The sequence below is a fragment of the Giraffa tippelskirchi genome, chromosome 1, assembly GCF_054371585.1.
Source record: "Giraffa tippelskirchi isolate mGirTip1 chromosome 1, T2T-mGirTip1v1.2.pri, whole genome shotgun sequence".
Taxonomy (NCBI): Eukaryota; Metazoa; Chordata; class Mammalia; order Artiodactyla; family Giraffidae; genus Giraffa; species Giraffa tippelskirchi.
Window position 1 is genome coordinate 165,047,150 of NC_137275.1, and position 15,475 is coordinate 165,062,624.

Consider the following 15,475-nt stretch of genomic DNA (forward strand, 5'->3'; position numbering starts at 1 on the left):
AAGCTTCAGCATTAGTCCTTCCAATGAAAATTCAGGGTTGATCTCCTTTAGGATTGACTGGTTTGATCTCCTTGCTGTCCCAGGGACTCTCAAGAGTCTTCTCTAGCACCACAGCTTGAAAGCATCAGTTCTTTGGCACTTAGCCTTCTTTAAGTCCCGCTCTCACATCTGTATGCCTAGTGGAAAAATCCATAGCTATGACTTTATGAAACTTTATGAACCAAAGTGATGTGTCTGCTTTTTAATATGCTTTCTAGGTTTGTCATAGCTTTTCTTCAAAGGAGCAAGCATCTTTTAATTTTGTGGCTGCAGTCACTGTCCACAATGATTTTGGAGCCCAAGAAAATAAACTCTGTCACTGTTTCCATTTTTTCCCCATCTATTTGCCATGAAGACCGGATGCCATGATCTTAGTTTTCTGAATGATAAGACAGCTTTATCACTTTCCTCTTTAACCTTCATCAAGGGGCTTTTTTTAGTTCCTCTTCACTTTCTGCCATAAGGGTGGTGTCATCTGCGTATCTGAAGTTATTGATATTTCTCCCGGCAATCTTGATTCCAGCTTGAGCTTCATCCAGACCAACATTTTGCATGATATACTCTGCATATAAGTTAAATAAGCAGGGTGACAGTATACAGCTTTGATGTACTCCTTTCCCAATTTGGAACCAGTCCATTGTCCATGTCCGGTTCTAACTTTTGCTTCTTGACCTGCATACAGATTTCTCAGGATACAAGTAAGGTGGTCTGGTATTCCCTTCTCTCTTAGAATTTTCCAGTTTGTTGTGATCTACACAGTCAAAGGCTTTAGCGTGGTCAATGAAGCAGAAATAGATGTCTTTCTGAAATGCCCTTTCTTTTTCTGTGATCCAGCAGATGTTGGTGATTTGATGTTGGTTCTTCTGCCTTTTCTAAATCCAGCTTGTACATCTGGAAGTTCTCAGTTCACATATTGTTGAAGCCTAGCTTGAAGGATTTTGATCATTACCTTGCTAGCATGTGAAATGAGTGCAGTTGTGCGGTAGTTTGAACATTCTTTGGCATTGCCTTTCTTTGGGATTGGAATGAAAACTGACCTTTTCCAGTTCTGTGGCCACTGCTGAGTTTTCCAGATTTGCTGGCATATTGAATTCAGCCCTTTAACAGCATCATCTTTTAGGATTTGAAATAGCTCAGTGAAATTGCATCACCTCCACTAGCTTTGTTCCTAGTAGTGCTTCCTAAGGCCCATTTGACTTCACACTCCAAGATGTCTGGCTCTAGGTGAGTGATCACACTGTCTTGGTTGTCTGGGTCATTAGGACCTTTTTTGTATAGTTTTGTGTATTGCTACCTCTTCTTAATATTTCTACTTCTGTTAAGTCCATACTGTTTCTGCCCTTTTGTTGTGCGCATCTTTGCATGAAATGTTCACTTGGTATCCCTAATTTTCTTGACAAAAATTCTAGTTTTTCCCATTTTGTTGTTTTCCTCTATTTCTTTGCATTGTTCATTTAAGAAAGCTTTCTTATCTCTCCTTGCTATTCTTTGGAACTCTGCGGTCAGATGGGTATATCTTTCCTTTTCTCCTTTGCCTTTTACTGCTCTTGTTTTCTCAGTTATTTGTAATGTTTATTTGTATTCTTTTTTTTTTTTAGCTTTCTTCATCCCATTCATTCTTACTACATGCTTTCTTAGCACTTTACTTATTTTTTTTTTTTAGCAAATATTTATTTATTCCTATGATGTGACAAGCATTATTTTCACCTGGATGATTCATTTTGTTTTTCTGTTGAACCATTTTCCTTTTTTGTTTTTAAAAATTTTTCATTAGTTTCTTTTGGTTCTTTACATGTTTTTGAATCCTTTCATTATTGAGAGATTAGAGGAGATCTTCCCTTTCGTAGTCATTAGGATATATGTCTCAGAAACAGGAAGGGATGGAAGACAGAATCTGGCCTAATGATAGAGGTAAGTGTCAGTGAGTATCACTGAGTTCATCATTATTTGAAATTTGCTATTTCTGAAGTTGTTTCAGAGGGCAAATTTTTTTTATTAATAGACCTCCTAAAGGGATTCAGAATTGTCTTTTTCATAGATTTGGTTTCTGCCTGTGGCTTGATTTTAGTATATGTGTTACTTTAAGCAAAGAGTATATTAACTTTTCTTTCTTGAATTTATTGTTAGGAATATGAAAATGTTCGTCAGGAATATGAAGAAGTAAAACTAGCTCGGGATCAAGCAAAGGAAGAGGTCAGAAAACTTAAAGAAAGTCAGATTCCTATAACAGAACGCGTTGAAGAAATGGAAAGGCAGCGTCACAGTTTGGAGGCTCGAATCAAAGAGAAGGTTATATTTCTGGCTCAATTTTGGATTTCTTGTCATTTATTTTAGCAAATACAAAAGATATTTTGTAGGTTTTTAAATTTGTTTTGTGGATTTACTTGTAACGTTAGCTCTTTAAGTTCTTTTATTAGGAATTCTACTACCACAGGTCTTTCAAGATCCTAATCATCACTTGCTACTTTATAGAAACTTGCTACTCTATAGAAATTCCAAGATATAAAAAGAGAAAAATGAAATGTGATTGTTGAGATTACAGGAGGATTCAGAGCAATATTCCCAGAAACATTAATCTCCTTTTGTGAATTTCTTATACTTGTTATATAATTACATCCCCTTTTGTAGGAAAGTAATGTAAAAAACCTCATGTTTTTTAGAATAAATAATATAATGGCATATGGAATATTCTCTATACCTTGAAAACGTAACTTTAAACATTTTGCAATCATAGCTTTTAACCTTTAGGGAAGATTTTGGAGTCACATAATTGTTTTGAGAGTGTTTTAAACTATGGACCCTGCTATTCTGTATGATTGCTTTTAGGATAAAATAACATGAGGAAATAAATGTGAAGAGATGTAGAAACATATGTATGCATATAACTGCAACTGCTTTTAATATCTGTAGGAATAACCTTTCATAAATTTTCAAGTAATTGTTTGTGTTTTGGGTGATAATGAATTTACTTTGAAAGAAATCATAGAAGAGCATTGTGGGTAAACTTACAGAGCAATTTTATATTTGGATGAGCAGGGTCACATAATTGCCTTGCTTTTTTTTTTTTTTAACTAACTTCCCTTCTTCTGATTCAATCTTGCAGGCATTAGCTATTAAGGAGACATCTCAAAAATGCAAACATAAGCAAGATGTTATAGAAAGAAAAGATAAACAAGTAAGATCTTGCATTGAATTTGAAATTTTTATGTTAATTTCCCTAACTTTTGTGTTCAGGTGTGGGTTATGAGAGAGTTTCTTGTTTTTGAATTGCTTGAGATCCTCCTTGTTCTCTCCTTCTTGTCTTAATCTGTGAGGAGAAGTAAAATTTGGAAGTATAGCAGTTGCACAGAGGATAATTGGGGGGAATGGCTCAAAACTACTCATAGATATGCATTTAATAGGGTGATAGTAAAATAGGATTTAGTTGTCTTCATAGCAGCAATTAAATTGCAAAGGATTGATTCTGTTGTTTGTTTATATTAAAGAGTTGGATATTTCAGAGCTGATTATAAATTCATTGTGCATGGATGGAGCTTGATAGCAAAATTATTTTAGGATAATTGTACAAGAAAGTGGGCTTTTTAGCTGCTATAGTTCTGGTGGCTCAGAGAGATCCCCAAATATTTTGGGAGTTCTGTTCTCCAGGACCATTCAGAAACTAAAGCTTGAATTACCTTTCTTAGAGAGGGATGCACATCTTGAAGCATTTCTGGTGTCTAAAGCTTAATGTTAAATCTGTCCGTTTTCAGCCTCATCCCTTTTCCTATATCTTTATCTTCAAATTCCAATCCTCTCTCTTTTTAACTTCTTCAGAGGATAAACCTTAAATTTTCTTGACAGAGCTTGCTTGATAGCAGTAGTGCTCAAGGTGTGTGCATAGAGGGGGTGTGGATGCATTGTAGTAGAAAGGTAGGGTGGTGTGCATGTGCAATTGCTCAGTTGTGTCTAACTCGTTGCAACGCCATGGACTGTAGTCTGCCAGGCTCCTTTGTCCATGGAATTTCCCAGGCAAGAAGACAAGTGGGTTGCCATTTCCTTCTCCAGGGGATCTTCCCAACCCAGGGATCAAACCCACATCTCCTCTGTCTCCTGTACTGGGAAGCAGATTCTTTACCACTGTGCCACCTGGGAAGCCAGGTGGGATAGGTAGGAATCATTCTCTTCTATGTGATGTCTCTCTCTCTCTCTCTCTTTTTTTTTTTAATGGAAGGCTCAGCAATCATTTCCTTTCACTAAATCCCTCTGAGGCATGTACAGGGCAATCACTATTGTATCCAAATACCTGGTGGAGAAATAGTGGCTCAACAAAATTAAATGACTTAGAGAACTCAGAAGTGGCTCCAAGTGCTGCACTTTATTTTCCACAGTATAAAACAAAAATTTCTACAAAAATATTAATATATGAGGTCTGTATACTTGACATTTCCTAGTTGTAAGACTCTTCTAGGATATTTTTTTTGTTTTGTTTTAGGAAAAGTCAGTTCTTGCTTCTTTCTCTTTCATTCACTCCTTATACTGTGATTCTGATAATAGGCTGCTAAATTAATTGTCCTTCTACTACTTTTACCCTTCTGAATATTTATTGAATTCTCCAGTTGTTCCTTTATTCCTTTTGTCCTTGTGGGACCGAGCCCTTTTAGCTCCATTTGTATTATTTATTTACAGTTTAGAAGGGAAAAGGCATAAATTTTCATCTTTAAAACCCCAAACAGGAACTGCTAGGGTGATAGGTTGTCTAACATTTAGCTGGATTTTAAAAAGGCAGAGGAACCAGAGATCAAATTGCCAGTATTCCTTGGATCATAGCAAAAGCAAGAGAATTCCAGAAAAAGATCTACTTCTGCTTCATTGACTGTGCCTAAAGCCTTTGACTGTGTGTATCAAAGCAAACTGGAAAATTCTGAAAGAGATAGGAATACCAGGCCACCTTATCTGCCTTCTGAGAAATCTGTATGCAGGTCAAGAAGCAACAGTTAGAACTGGACAAGGAACAACAGACTGGTTCCAAATTGGGAAAGGAGTAGGTCAAGGCTATATATTGTCACCCTGCTTATTTAACTTATATGCAGAGTACATCATGAAAAATGCCTGACTGGATGAAGCACAGGAGTCAAGATTGCTGGGAGAAATATCAGTAACCTCACATATGCAGGTGACACCACCCTTATGCCAGAAAGTGAAGAAGTAAAGAGCCTTTTGATGAAGGTCAAAGAGGAGAGTGAAAAAGCTGGCTTAAAATTCAACATTCAAAAAGCTAAGATCATGGCATCCAGTCCCATCACTTCATGGCAAATGGATGGGGAAACAATGGAAAAAGTGAGACTTTATTATTTTGGGCTCCAAAATCACTGCAGATGTTGACTGCAGCCATGAGATTAAAAGACACTTACTCCTTGGAAGAAAAGCTATGACCAACCTAGACAACATATTAAAAAGCAGAGACATTACTTTGCCAATAAAGGTCCATCTAGCCAAAGCTATGGTTTTTCCAGTAGTCATGTATGGATGTGAGATTTGGACCATAAAGAAGGCTGACTGTCGAAGAATTGATGCTTTCTAACTGTGGTGTTGGAGAAGACTATTGAGCAGACCTGGGACATCAACGAGATCAAACCATTCAATCCTAAAGGAAATCAGTCCTGAATGTTCATTGGAAGAACTGATGCTGAAGCTGAAACTCCAATACTTTGGCTACCTGATGGGAAGAGCCAACTCATTGGAAAAGACCCTGATGCTGGGAAAGATTGAAGGCAAAAGGAGAAGGGTTCGGCAGAGGATGAGATGGTTGGATGGTATCACTGACTCAATGGATATGAGTTTGAGCAAGCTCCAGGAGATGGTGAAGGACAGGGAATCCTGGCGTGCTGCAGTCTATGGGGTTGCAAAGAGTTGGACCCGACTGAGCTACTGAACAGCTTGCATTCTGACATAAATCTCACTTAGTATTGTAATACATTGATGGATTCAAATAGAAAATCTTGTCTTTACCATTTTTTGTACCATCTAAGATTGACCTAAAATTTTATTTTGTTCCATCCTTAACTGGTTTATTTCAGTGTTAAGCCAACATTTAAGTAGTTTAGTACACCTAGAACCAAGGTTTTGGTTTTTTCTCCTGTGTCATAATTGCCAGTTTATCACTTCTGTAAGTTCTTGAATGTTTAGCTTTTCTTAATTTTTAATATAATACATTATAGCATATAAATTTTTCTGATTATCATTTGGTTACATCTTACATGTGTGGTATGTGCTTGTATTGTTTTGGTTTAAGATTTTATAGTTCTCATTCACGTGTTTTCATTTAAGTTTATATAGGAGTTCTTACTGTTTCCGTTTACTTGGATATGGAATTTTTAATCTTTATAAAAAAAGTTTAGTCCCAGTTATATTGCTTTACGGTTAATAGATGTGACCTTTATGACTTTATATTAAAATTTTTGGAAACCTCTTTTGGACTTTTATATTTGGTTTATATGTAGTCTCCATATATTGAAGAAGAATACATTTCTGTGTCTAGGTGTGGCTTTTTGTACATGTATATAACTATATATATGTGTATGTATATATATATGGCTTACTGTAATTATATTATGCAAATGTTCTACTCTTTTTTTACTAGCCTGATTTATCCACTTTAAAGTGCAAATTCCTTTTTCTTTGAATGTAGACTTTTCTGTTTTTCTTGTAATTGTATTTTTGCTTTCTAGATATTAAGGCTTTATTGTCTGTTCTTTATTTTATCTGCTATAACTAACATACACTGGGTTTTGCTTTGTAATTTTTTAAATTCGGTATGAGACACTTTCTCATACAGTAAAGGAGTTTAACCAGTTCACATATACCACTGGTTTCCTTAAAAAGTTTAAATAACATATTTCTCTTAGTAGAAAAAGTTAATTAGTATTTTTATTCTTCTATTTGAGAAAGCTCAGAATCTTAGCAAACTTTTATTTCCAGGCAAGAGTACTGGAGTGCGTTGCCATTTCCTTCTCCAGGGGATCTTCCTGACCCATGAATCGAACCTGGGTCTCCAGCATTGCAGACAGACGCTTTACCGTTTGAGCCACCAGGGAAGCCCACATGGACAATGGACTGGTTCCAAATTGGGAGAGTGCATCAAAGCTGTATATTGTCACCCTGCTTATTTAACTTACATGCAGAGTAATTCCAAAGTTCTGAAAGAGTTAATTTTTTGACAGTTTTTGCTAACATTTTCATTAATTTTCTGGAGGAAAGGATTTTCAAAGTTCCTTACTTTGTCATCCTATTGACATCCAAATCTTTTCTATATCTACAGAAAAACATTGCTAGGATTTTAATAGGACTTGCATTAAACATACATATCAGCTTGGGGGAGAATAGAAAGTACCATGTTGAATCTTCTAATGTATGTACACAGCATGTCGCCATTTATTTAGATCTTTGATTTTTTTCCCATCAACATTACGTAGTTTTCAGCATGTAAGTTCTCTGTGTTTTGTTAGATTACACCTAAGTTTTTCCTTTGATTTTTCTTTTTTCTCTTTTTTTGAAATAATTTACTTGGAATTTTTTTCAGAGGCAAGCATGTCATCTACAAATGGAGACAACTTTATTTCTTCCTTTCTGATTTTTACTCTTTTTATTTCCTTTCTTGCCTTACTGCACTGGCTAGAAATTCCAGCACTGTGTTGACTAAAGACGGTAATAGTGGACATCCTTGCCTTATTCCTAGTCTTAGGAGGAAAGGATTCATTTTTTCACTGTGGAGTATAACATTAGCTGTAGATTTTTTTATAGATCAGGAAGTTCTCTATTTCTGTGTTTCTGAGAATATCATAAGTGAGTATTGGATTTTGTCAGATGCTTTTTCTGCATATCTATTGATATGATCATGCACATGTTCAATTTTAGCTTGTAAAAATGATGAATTTCATTGATTTTTGAATATCAAATCAACCTTACATTTCTGAAGTAAACCCTGCTTGGTTATGGTGTGTAAATTTATAATTCCTTTTACACACTGTTGAATTCTGTTAGCTAACATTTAAAGGATTTTTGTATCTATATTCATGAGGAACATACTCTGGTTTTCTTTTCATGCTTGTCTGCTTTTGATATCAGGATAATAACTGGTTTTTTGAAATGAATTCAGAAGTGTTCTCTCCTCTTCCCAGTTTTGGAAGACACTGTAGAATTTGAGTTAATTCTTCTTTAAATATTCTTAAGAATTCTTAAATAACACTTATCTGGGTCTGGTGATTTGTTTTTAGAGTTTTAAAATTATGAATTTAGTAAAGTTATAGGGCAGTTCAAATAATCTTTCAGTTGGTTTACTTGTGCTAGTGATTCCTTCCCCCCGAAATTGATCCATTTTATCTAAGTTGTTAAATTTATCTGTTCATAAATTTTCTTACTATTCTTTTGATTTTGGTGGATTCTGTAGTGATAATTGATATCCCTGTTTGATTCCTGATATTGGTAATTTGTGTCTTTTTTCTTTTGGTGGAGTGTGAAGATGAGGTCAGTCTTGGTAGAGGTATGTTAATTTTATTGTTTTTTGCAATGAACTAGCTCTTTGTTTCACTGACTTTTTTTTCTCTGTTATTTTTCTAATTTCATTGAAGTTTGTTCATATTTTTATTACTTCCTTTCTTCCGCTTGATGTTGGTTTGTTTTGCTCTTTTTCTAGTTTCCTGAGGTTGATGCTCAGGTTATTGATTTGAGAGTTTTCTCCTTTTCTTGTGTATATGCACTTAATGCTATGTTTTCTTCTCATCACTGCTGTACTTGTGTCCCACAGATTTTGATAGGTTGTATTATTTTTGTTCAGGTTTTATTTTCCACTTTTCTTGAGTTCACAATTTGTTTATCCATTTATCTGTTCACAGATGTTTAGTTTGTTTCTGGCTTGGTGCTAGTACTAAAACTGTTGTGAAGTTCTTATGTAATACAAGATGTGCTTTCATTTCTTTTGGATAATTTCCTATAAGTAAGCTATCATAGGGGTACATGTAACTTGAAGGATTTGCCAAACTTTTCTAAAATGATTATTAACAATTTTTTGTTGTTAATACTTGTTTCATTGACTATGCTAAAGCCTTTGACTATGTGGATCACAGCAAACTGGAAAGTTTCTTTTAAATTTTATTTTTTTAATTGAAGGATAATTGCTTTACAGAGTTTTGTTGTTTTCTGTCAAACATCAAGAATCAGTCATAGGTATATATATATATGTCCCCTCCCTCTTAAGCCTCCTTCCCATCTCCCTCTCCATCCCACCCCTCTAGATTGTTACAGAGCCCCTGTTTGAGTTCCCTGAGTCATACAGCAAATTCCCATTGGCTGTCTTATTTTACATATGGTATTGTAAGTTTCCATGTTATTCTCTCCATACATTTCACCCTCTCCTTCCTCCTCTCCCTCCATGTCCATAGTGTGTTTTGTATGTCTGTTTCTCCTTTACTGCCCTATCATCAGTACGATCTTTGTAGTTTCCATATTTCTGACTTACTTCGCTCTGTATGATAGCTCTAGGTTTGTCCACCTCTTTAGAACTGACTCAAATGTGTTCCTTCTTCTGGCTGAGTAATATTCCATCATATATGTACCACAGCGTCTTTATCCATTCATCTTTCGATCAACATCTAGGTTGCTTCCACGTTCTAGCTGTTGTAAATAGTGCTGCAGTGAACAATGGGATACATGTGTCTTTTTCAATTTTGGTTTCCTCAAGGTATATATGCCTAAGAGTGGATTGCTGGGTCATATGATGGTTGTTATTTCTAGTTTTTTTAGGAATCTCCGTACCATCTTCCATTGTGGCTGTGTCAGTTTACATTCCAACCAGCAGTGCAGGAGGGGTCCCTTTTTTCCACACCCTCTGCAGCATTTCATGTTTGTAGACTGTTTGATGATGGCCATTCTGACTGGTGTGAGGTGGTATCTCATTGTAGTTTTGGTTAGCATTTCTCTAATAATGAGTGATGTTGAGCATCTTTTCATGTTTTTGTAAGCCATCTATGTGTCTTTTTTGGAGAAATGTCTGTTGAGGTCTTTTTCCCCACTTTTTGATTGGGTTGTTTATTTTTCTGATATTGAGCTGCTTGTATATTTTGGAAATTAATTCTTTGTCAGTTGTTTCCTTTGCTATTATTTTCTCCTATTCTGAGGGTTGTCTTTTCAACTTGTTTGTAGTTTCCTTTGCTGTGTAAAAGCTTTTAAGTTTAATCAGGTCCCACTGGTTTACTTTTGTTTTTATTTCCTTTACTCTAGAGGTGGGTCACAGAGGATCTTGCTTTGATTTATGTCATCGAGTGTTCTGCCTGTGTTTTCCTCCAAGAGTTTTATAGTCTCTTGTCTTACATTTAGGTCTTTGACCCCTTTTGAGCTTATTTTGCGTATGGCTTTAGGAAGTGTCCTAATTTCCTCTTTTACATGTAGCTGTCCAGTTTTCCCAGCGCTACTTATTGAAGAGGCTGTCTTTGCCCCATTGTGTATTCTTGCCTCCTTTGTCAAAAATAAGACATCCATAGGTGCGTGGGTTTATCTCTGTGCTCTCTATCTTGTTCCATTGGTCTGTTTTTTTGTACCAGTACCATACTGTTTTGATGACTGTAGCTTTTGTAGTATTGTCTGACATCAGGAAGGTTGATTCCTCCAGCTCCATTCTTCTTTCTCAAGACTGCTTTGGCTATTCAGGGGTCTTTGTGTTTCCATGTGAATTGTGAAATTTTTTGTTCTAGTTCTGTGAAAAATGCCATTGGTAATTTAATAGGGATCACATTGAATCTGTAGATTGCATTTGGTAGTATACTCATTTTCTCAATATTGGTTCTTCCTACCAAGGAACATGGAATATCTCTCCATCTGTTTATATGTCTTGTATTTCTTTCTTCAGTGTCTTATAATTTTCCATATACAGTTCTTTTGTCTCCTTGGGTAGATTTATTCCTAGATATTTTATTCTTTTTGTTGCAGTGGTGAATGGGATTGTTTCCTTAACTTCTCTTTCTGATTTTTCATTGTTAGTACATAGGAATGCAAGTGATTTCTGTGTATTGACTTTATATCTTGTGACTATGCTAAATTCACTCATTAGCTCTAATAATTTTCTGATAGTTTCTTTTGGGTTTTCTGTGTATAGTATCATGTCATCTGCAGACAGTGAGAGTTTTACTTCTTCTTTTCCTATCTGGATTCCTTTTATTTCTTTTTCTTCTCTACTTGCCATAGCTAGGACTTCCAAAACTATGTTGAATAATTGTGGTGACAGTAGACACCCTTGTCTTGTTCCTCATATTAGAGGGAATGCTTTCAGTTTTTCACCATTGAGAATAATGTTTGCTGTGAGCTTATCATATATGGCCTTTACTATGTTGTGGTAGGTTCCTTCTATGCCCATTTTTTGAAGTGTTTCTATCATAAAGGGGTGCTGAGTTTTGTCAAAGGCTTTTTCTGCATGTATTAAGATGATCGTTTGTTTTTTATCTTTCAATTTGTTAATATGGTGTTTCATATTGATTGATTTGCGTATAGTGAAGAATCCTTGCAGCCCTGGAATAAACCTGACTTGATCATGGTGAGGGAGTTAATTCTTAGGTAGGTTGATAAGGAGTCTGGGGCCCTCAAGGAGAAAGGGGTGTGGGACCCTGGAGGAGAAAGGGACAAACTTTTTCCCTACATTCCTTTGTCTTAGTCATCTAAGACATTTTTTTCTTAAGCTCTGAATTGGTAGGCAACAATCTATTTCTTCTAAGACTTAACTTTCTTTAAGCCCAGAGCTAATGGTTACACAACAAAGCAACTCATGTTGCTCAAGTGTATGTTTTTCCTTAAACTCTGTACTAATGATTATATAACAACAATGTATCTTGCTGAAGGACATGTTTTCTCTTAAGAACCTTCTGACTAATCCTGTTATCTAAAGATGTTGTGGGAGTGGGTCTGGTAAGACCTTTCTATTGGTAATAACCAGTTGAAAAGGATATAAGAGCTTGATAAGCCCAGTGAGGGGCTGCTCTCTGCCCCTTCTGGTGTCTTTGATAAGAAGCTGTCTCTGCCCCTCTCCACTTTAATAAAACTTCTGCCTCATGAAGGTCTGAGTAACTGCAGCTGTGTCTTTGGTCCCAAAGCAAAGTTCTCTCCTTCGGAAATCTCGAATCCAACACTGTTCACCATAAGCTGTCAATGGTGTGTGAGCTTTTTAATGTGTTGTTGAATTCTGTTTGCTAGAATTTTGTTGAGGATTTTTTCATCTATGTTCATCAGTGATATTGACCTGTAATTTTCTATTTTTGTGTTGTCTTTGCCTGATTTTCCTATCAGGGTGATTGTGGCCTCATAGAATGAGTTTAGAAGTGTTCCTTCTTCTGCAGTTTTTTGGAAGAGTTTCAGAAAAGTAGTCATTAGCTCTTCTCTAAATGTTTGATAGAATTACTCTGTGAAGCCATCTTACCCTGGGCTTTTGTTTTTTGGGAGATTTATCACAGTTTCAATTTCAGTGTTTGTAATTATCTTATTCATAATTTCTCTTTCTTCCTGGTTCAGTCATGGGAAGTTGAACTTTTCTAAGAATCTGTCCATTTCCTTTAGGTTGTCCATTTCATTAGCATATAGTTGCTCATAATATTCTCTTATGGTCGTTTGTGTTTCTGTGTTGGGTGTTGTAACCTTTCCTTTTTAATTTCTAATTTTGTTGATTTTTCTTCCCTTTTTTTTCTTGATGGTCTGGCTAGTGGTTTGTCAGTTTTGTTTATCTTCTCAAAGAACCAGCTTTCTTGGTTTTATTAATCTTTGTTATTGTTCCCTTAATTTCTTTTTTCATTTATTTCTGCTCTGATCTTTATGATTTATTTCCTTCTGCTGACTCTGGGGATTTTTGTTCTTATTTTACCAGCTGCTTTAGGTGTGCAGTTAGGTTGTCTATTTGATATTTTTCTTGTTTCTTGAGGTAGAATTGTATTGCTATATAAAATTCCCTCTTAGAACTGCTTTTGTTGAATTCCATAGGTCTTGGGTTGTCGTGTTTTCATTGAAATTTGTTTCAAGGAATTTTTTCATTTCCCTTCTTATTTCTTAAGTAACCTCTTTGTTATTTAGTAATGTGTTGTTTAATCTCCATGGGTTTATGTTTTTTGCATTTTTTTCTCCTGTAGTCTCATAGCTTTGTGGTCAGAGAAGATACCTGATACTATTTCAGTTTTCTTAAATTTACTGCGGCTTGACTTGTGGCCCAGGATGTAGTCTCTCCTGGAGAATGTTCCACGTGCACTTGAGAAGAAGTTGTATTCTTCTGCGTTTGGATGGAAAGTCCTGAACATACCGGTTAGATCCATTTGGTCTACTGTCTCACTGAAGGCTTGTGTTTCCTTATCGATTCTCTGTTTGATGATCTGTCCGCTGGTGCAAATGCAGTTTTAAAGTGCCCTACTCTGATTGTGTTACTGGGATTTCCCCTTTTATGCCTGTTAGTGTTTGCCTTGTGTATTGAGATGCTCCTATGTTGGGTGCATAAATATTTACAATTGCTGTGTCTTTTTCTTGGATTGACCCCTTGATCATTATGTAGTGCCCTTCTTTATCTCTTATAATATTATTTATTGTAAAATCTATTTTGTCTGCAATAAGGATTGCCTCTCTGGCTTTCTTTTGGGTTGCATTGGCATGGAATATCTTTGTCCATCCTTTTACTTTCAGTCTGCTTATGTCTCTAGGTCTGAAGTGGGTCTCTTGTAGGCAACATGTAATGGGTCTTATTTTTGTATCCATTCAGTTAGTCTGTATCTTTTGGTTGGTTCAGTTAATCTGTTTGCATTTAAAGAAATGATTGATATATATGTTCCTGTTGGCTTTTTCTTAATTGTTTTGGGTTTGTTTTTGTAATCTTTCCTTTCTCTTGTGTTTACTGGCCATGTAAGTCCCTTTAATATTTGTTGTAAGGCTGGTTTGGTTGTACTAAATTCTCTTAACTTTTATTTGTCTATAAAGCATTTGATTTTCTCCATCAATTTTGAATGAGATCCTTGCCATGTATAGTAATCTTGGTTGTAGATTTTTTTCTTTCGGTTCTTTAAATATATCCTGCCATTTCCTTCTGGCCTGCAGAGTTTTTGCTAAAATATCTGCTGTTAATCATATGGGTTTTCCCTTTTATGGTACTTGTTGCTTTTCCCTTGCTGCTTTTAATATTCTTTCTGTTCAATCTTTGTTAGCTTGATTAATATGTGTCTTGATGTGTTTCTCCTTGGTTTTATCCTGTGAGGGATTCTCTGTGCATCTTGGACTTGATTGACTATTTCCTTTCCCATGTTGGGGAAGTTTTCAACTATAATTTCTTCAAAAATTTTCTTAGTGCCTTTCTTTTTTTCTTCTTCCTCTAGGACCCCTATAACTTGAATGTTGATGTGTTTAATATTGTCCCAAAGGTCTCTGAGGCTATCCTCAGTTCTTTTCATTCTTTTCCTTTATTGTGCTCTTCAGCAGTTATTTCCACCATTCTATCTTCCAGCTCACTTAACCATTCTTCTGCCTCAGTTATTGTGCTATTGGTTCCTTCTAGAGTATTTTTAATTTCAGTAATTGTGTTATTCATCTCAGTTCGCTTATTCTTTATTTCTTCTATGTCCTTGGCAACTGTATTAATTGTTCCTTGTGTTTTCTCCATTCCATTTTAAAGTCTTCGGAACATCTTTACTACCATCATTCTGAATTCTCTTTCAGATAGATTGCTTATTTCCTCTCTATTTATTTGGTGTTCTGAGTTTCTCCTTAGTTCTTTCATTTGTACTGTATTTCTCTGTCTTTTTATTTATTTATTTCTAACTTGCTCCAATTGAGGTCTCCTTTTTCCAGGCTTTAGGGTTGTATACCTTTTTGCTTTTGGTTTTTGTCCTTGGAGGGAAAGATTGGTTTAGTGGTTTGTGTTGACTTCTTATTAGGGGTGACTTGTGCCTGTGTTCTAGTGGGAAGAGGGGAGGTCCCCCCCATGATGGGAAGGGCTGTGTGAGGTGGTATATTTTGGAGCGCCCGTGGGACTCTTTATCTGTTGATGATTGTTTTTGTGTTTTTTTCTTGCTTGTTGTTTAGGTAAAGTGTCCTGGGTGGATGCTGTCAACAGCTGGATGATACTAGGTTTTGTGTACAGGTGTCAAAGTTCTCAGTAATTAATACCCCCTGGGGTTAGGAGTTCTCTGGCAGTCTGGGATCTTGGACTCAATGCTCTCACCTCACTGGTTCAGGTGTGATCCTTGGTCAGTGGATTGGGCCTCCATAAGTCACTTGTTGTGGGACTAAAGGGAGTTAAAGCAAACACACCAAGACAAAAAGTAAAACATGACATGAAATAAAAGATGAACCCAGATGGATGGTAAATACAAAATCAAGATTACGGAAATAATGGGACATATACACACACTTCCACCCACAGTTATAACCAGAGTATTCTAAGGAAAAGAGT

At 35.9% G+C, this 15,475-nt stretch overlaps 1 protein-coding gene across 8 annotated transcripts in view; it reads left to right on the top strand.

The window, feature by feature from the left end:
- Positions 1-15,475, top strand: part of SMC5 (structural maintenance of chromosomes 5) — an 88,824-nt gene that overhangs the window by 32,723 nt on the left and 40,626 nt on the right. For 4 of the 8 annotated variants that reach the window (XM_081504828.1, XM_081504849.1, XM_081504839.1 and 1 more), the window contains exons 7-8: positions 2,167-2,328; positions 3,143-3,214. In XM_081504828.1, the coding sequence (XP_081360954.1) occupies positions 2,167-2,328; positions 3,143-3,214 (234 nt within the window). The remainder of the gene's footprint in view (positions 1-2,166; positions 2,329-3,142; positions 3,215-15,475) is intronic. The other 4 variants (XM_081504871.1, XM_081504890.1, XM_081504882.1 and 1 more) reach the window with 1 other exon arrangement.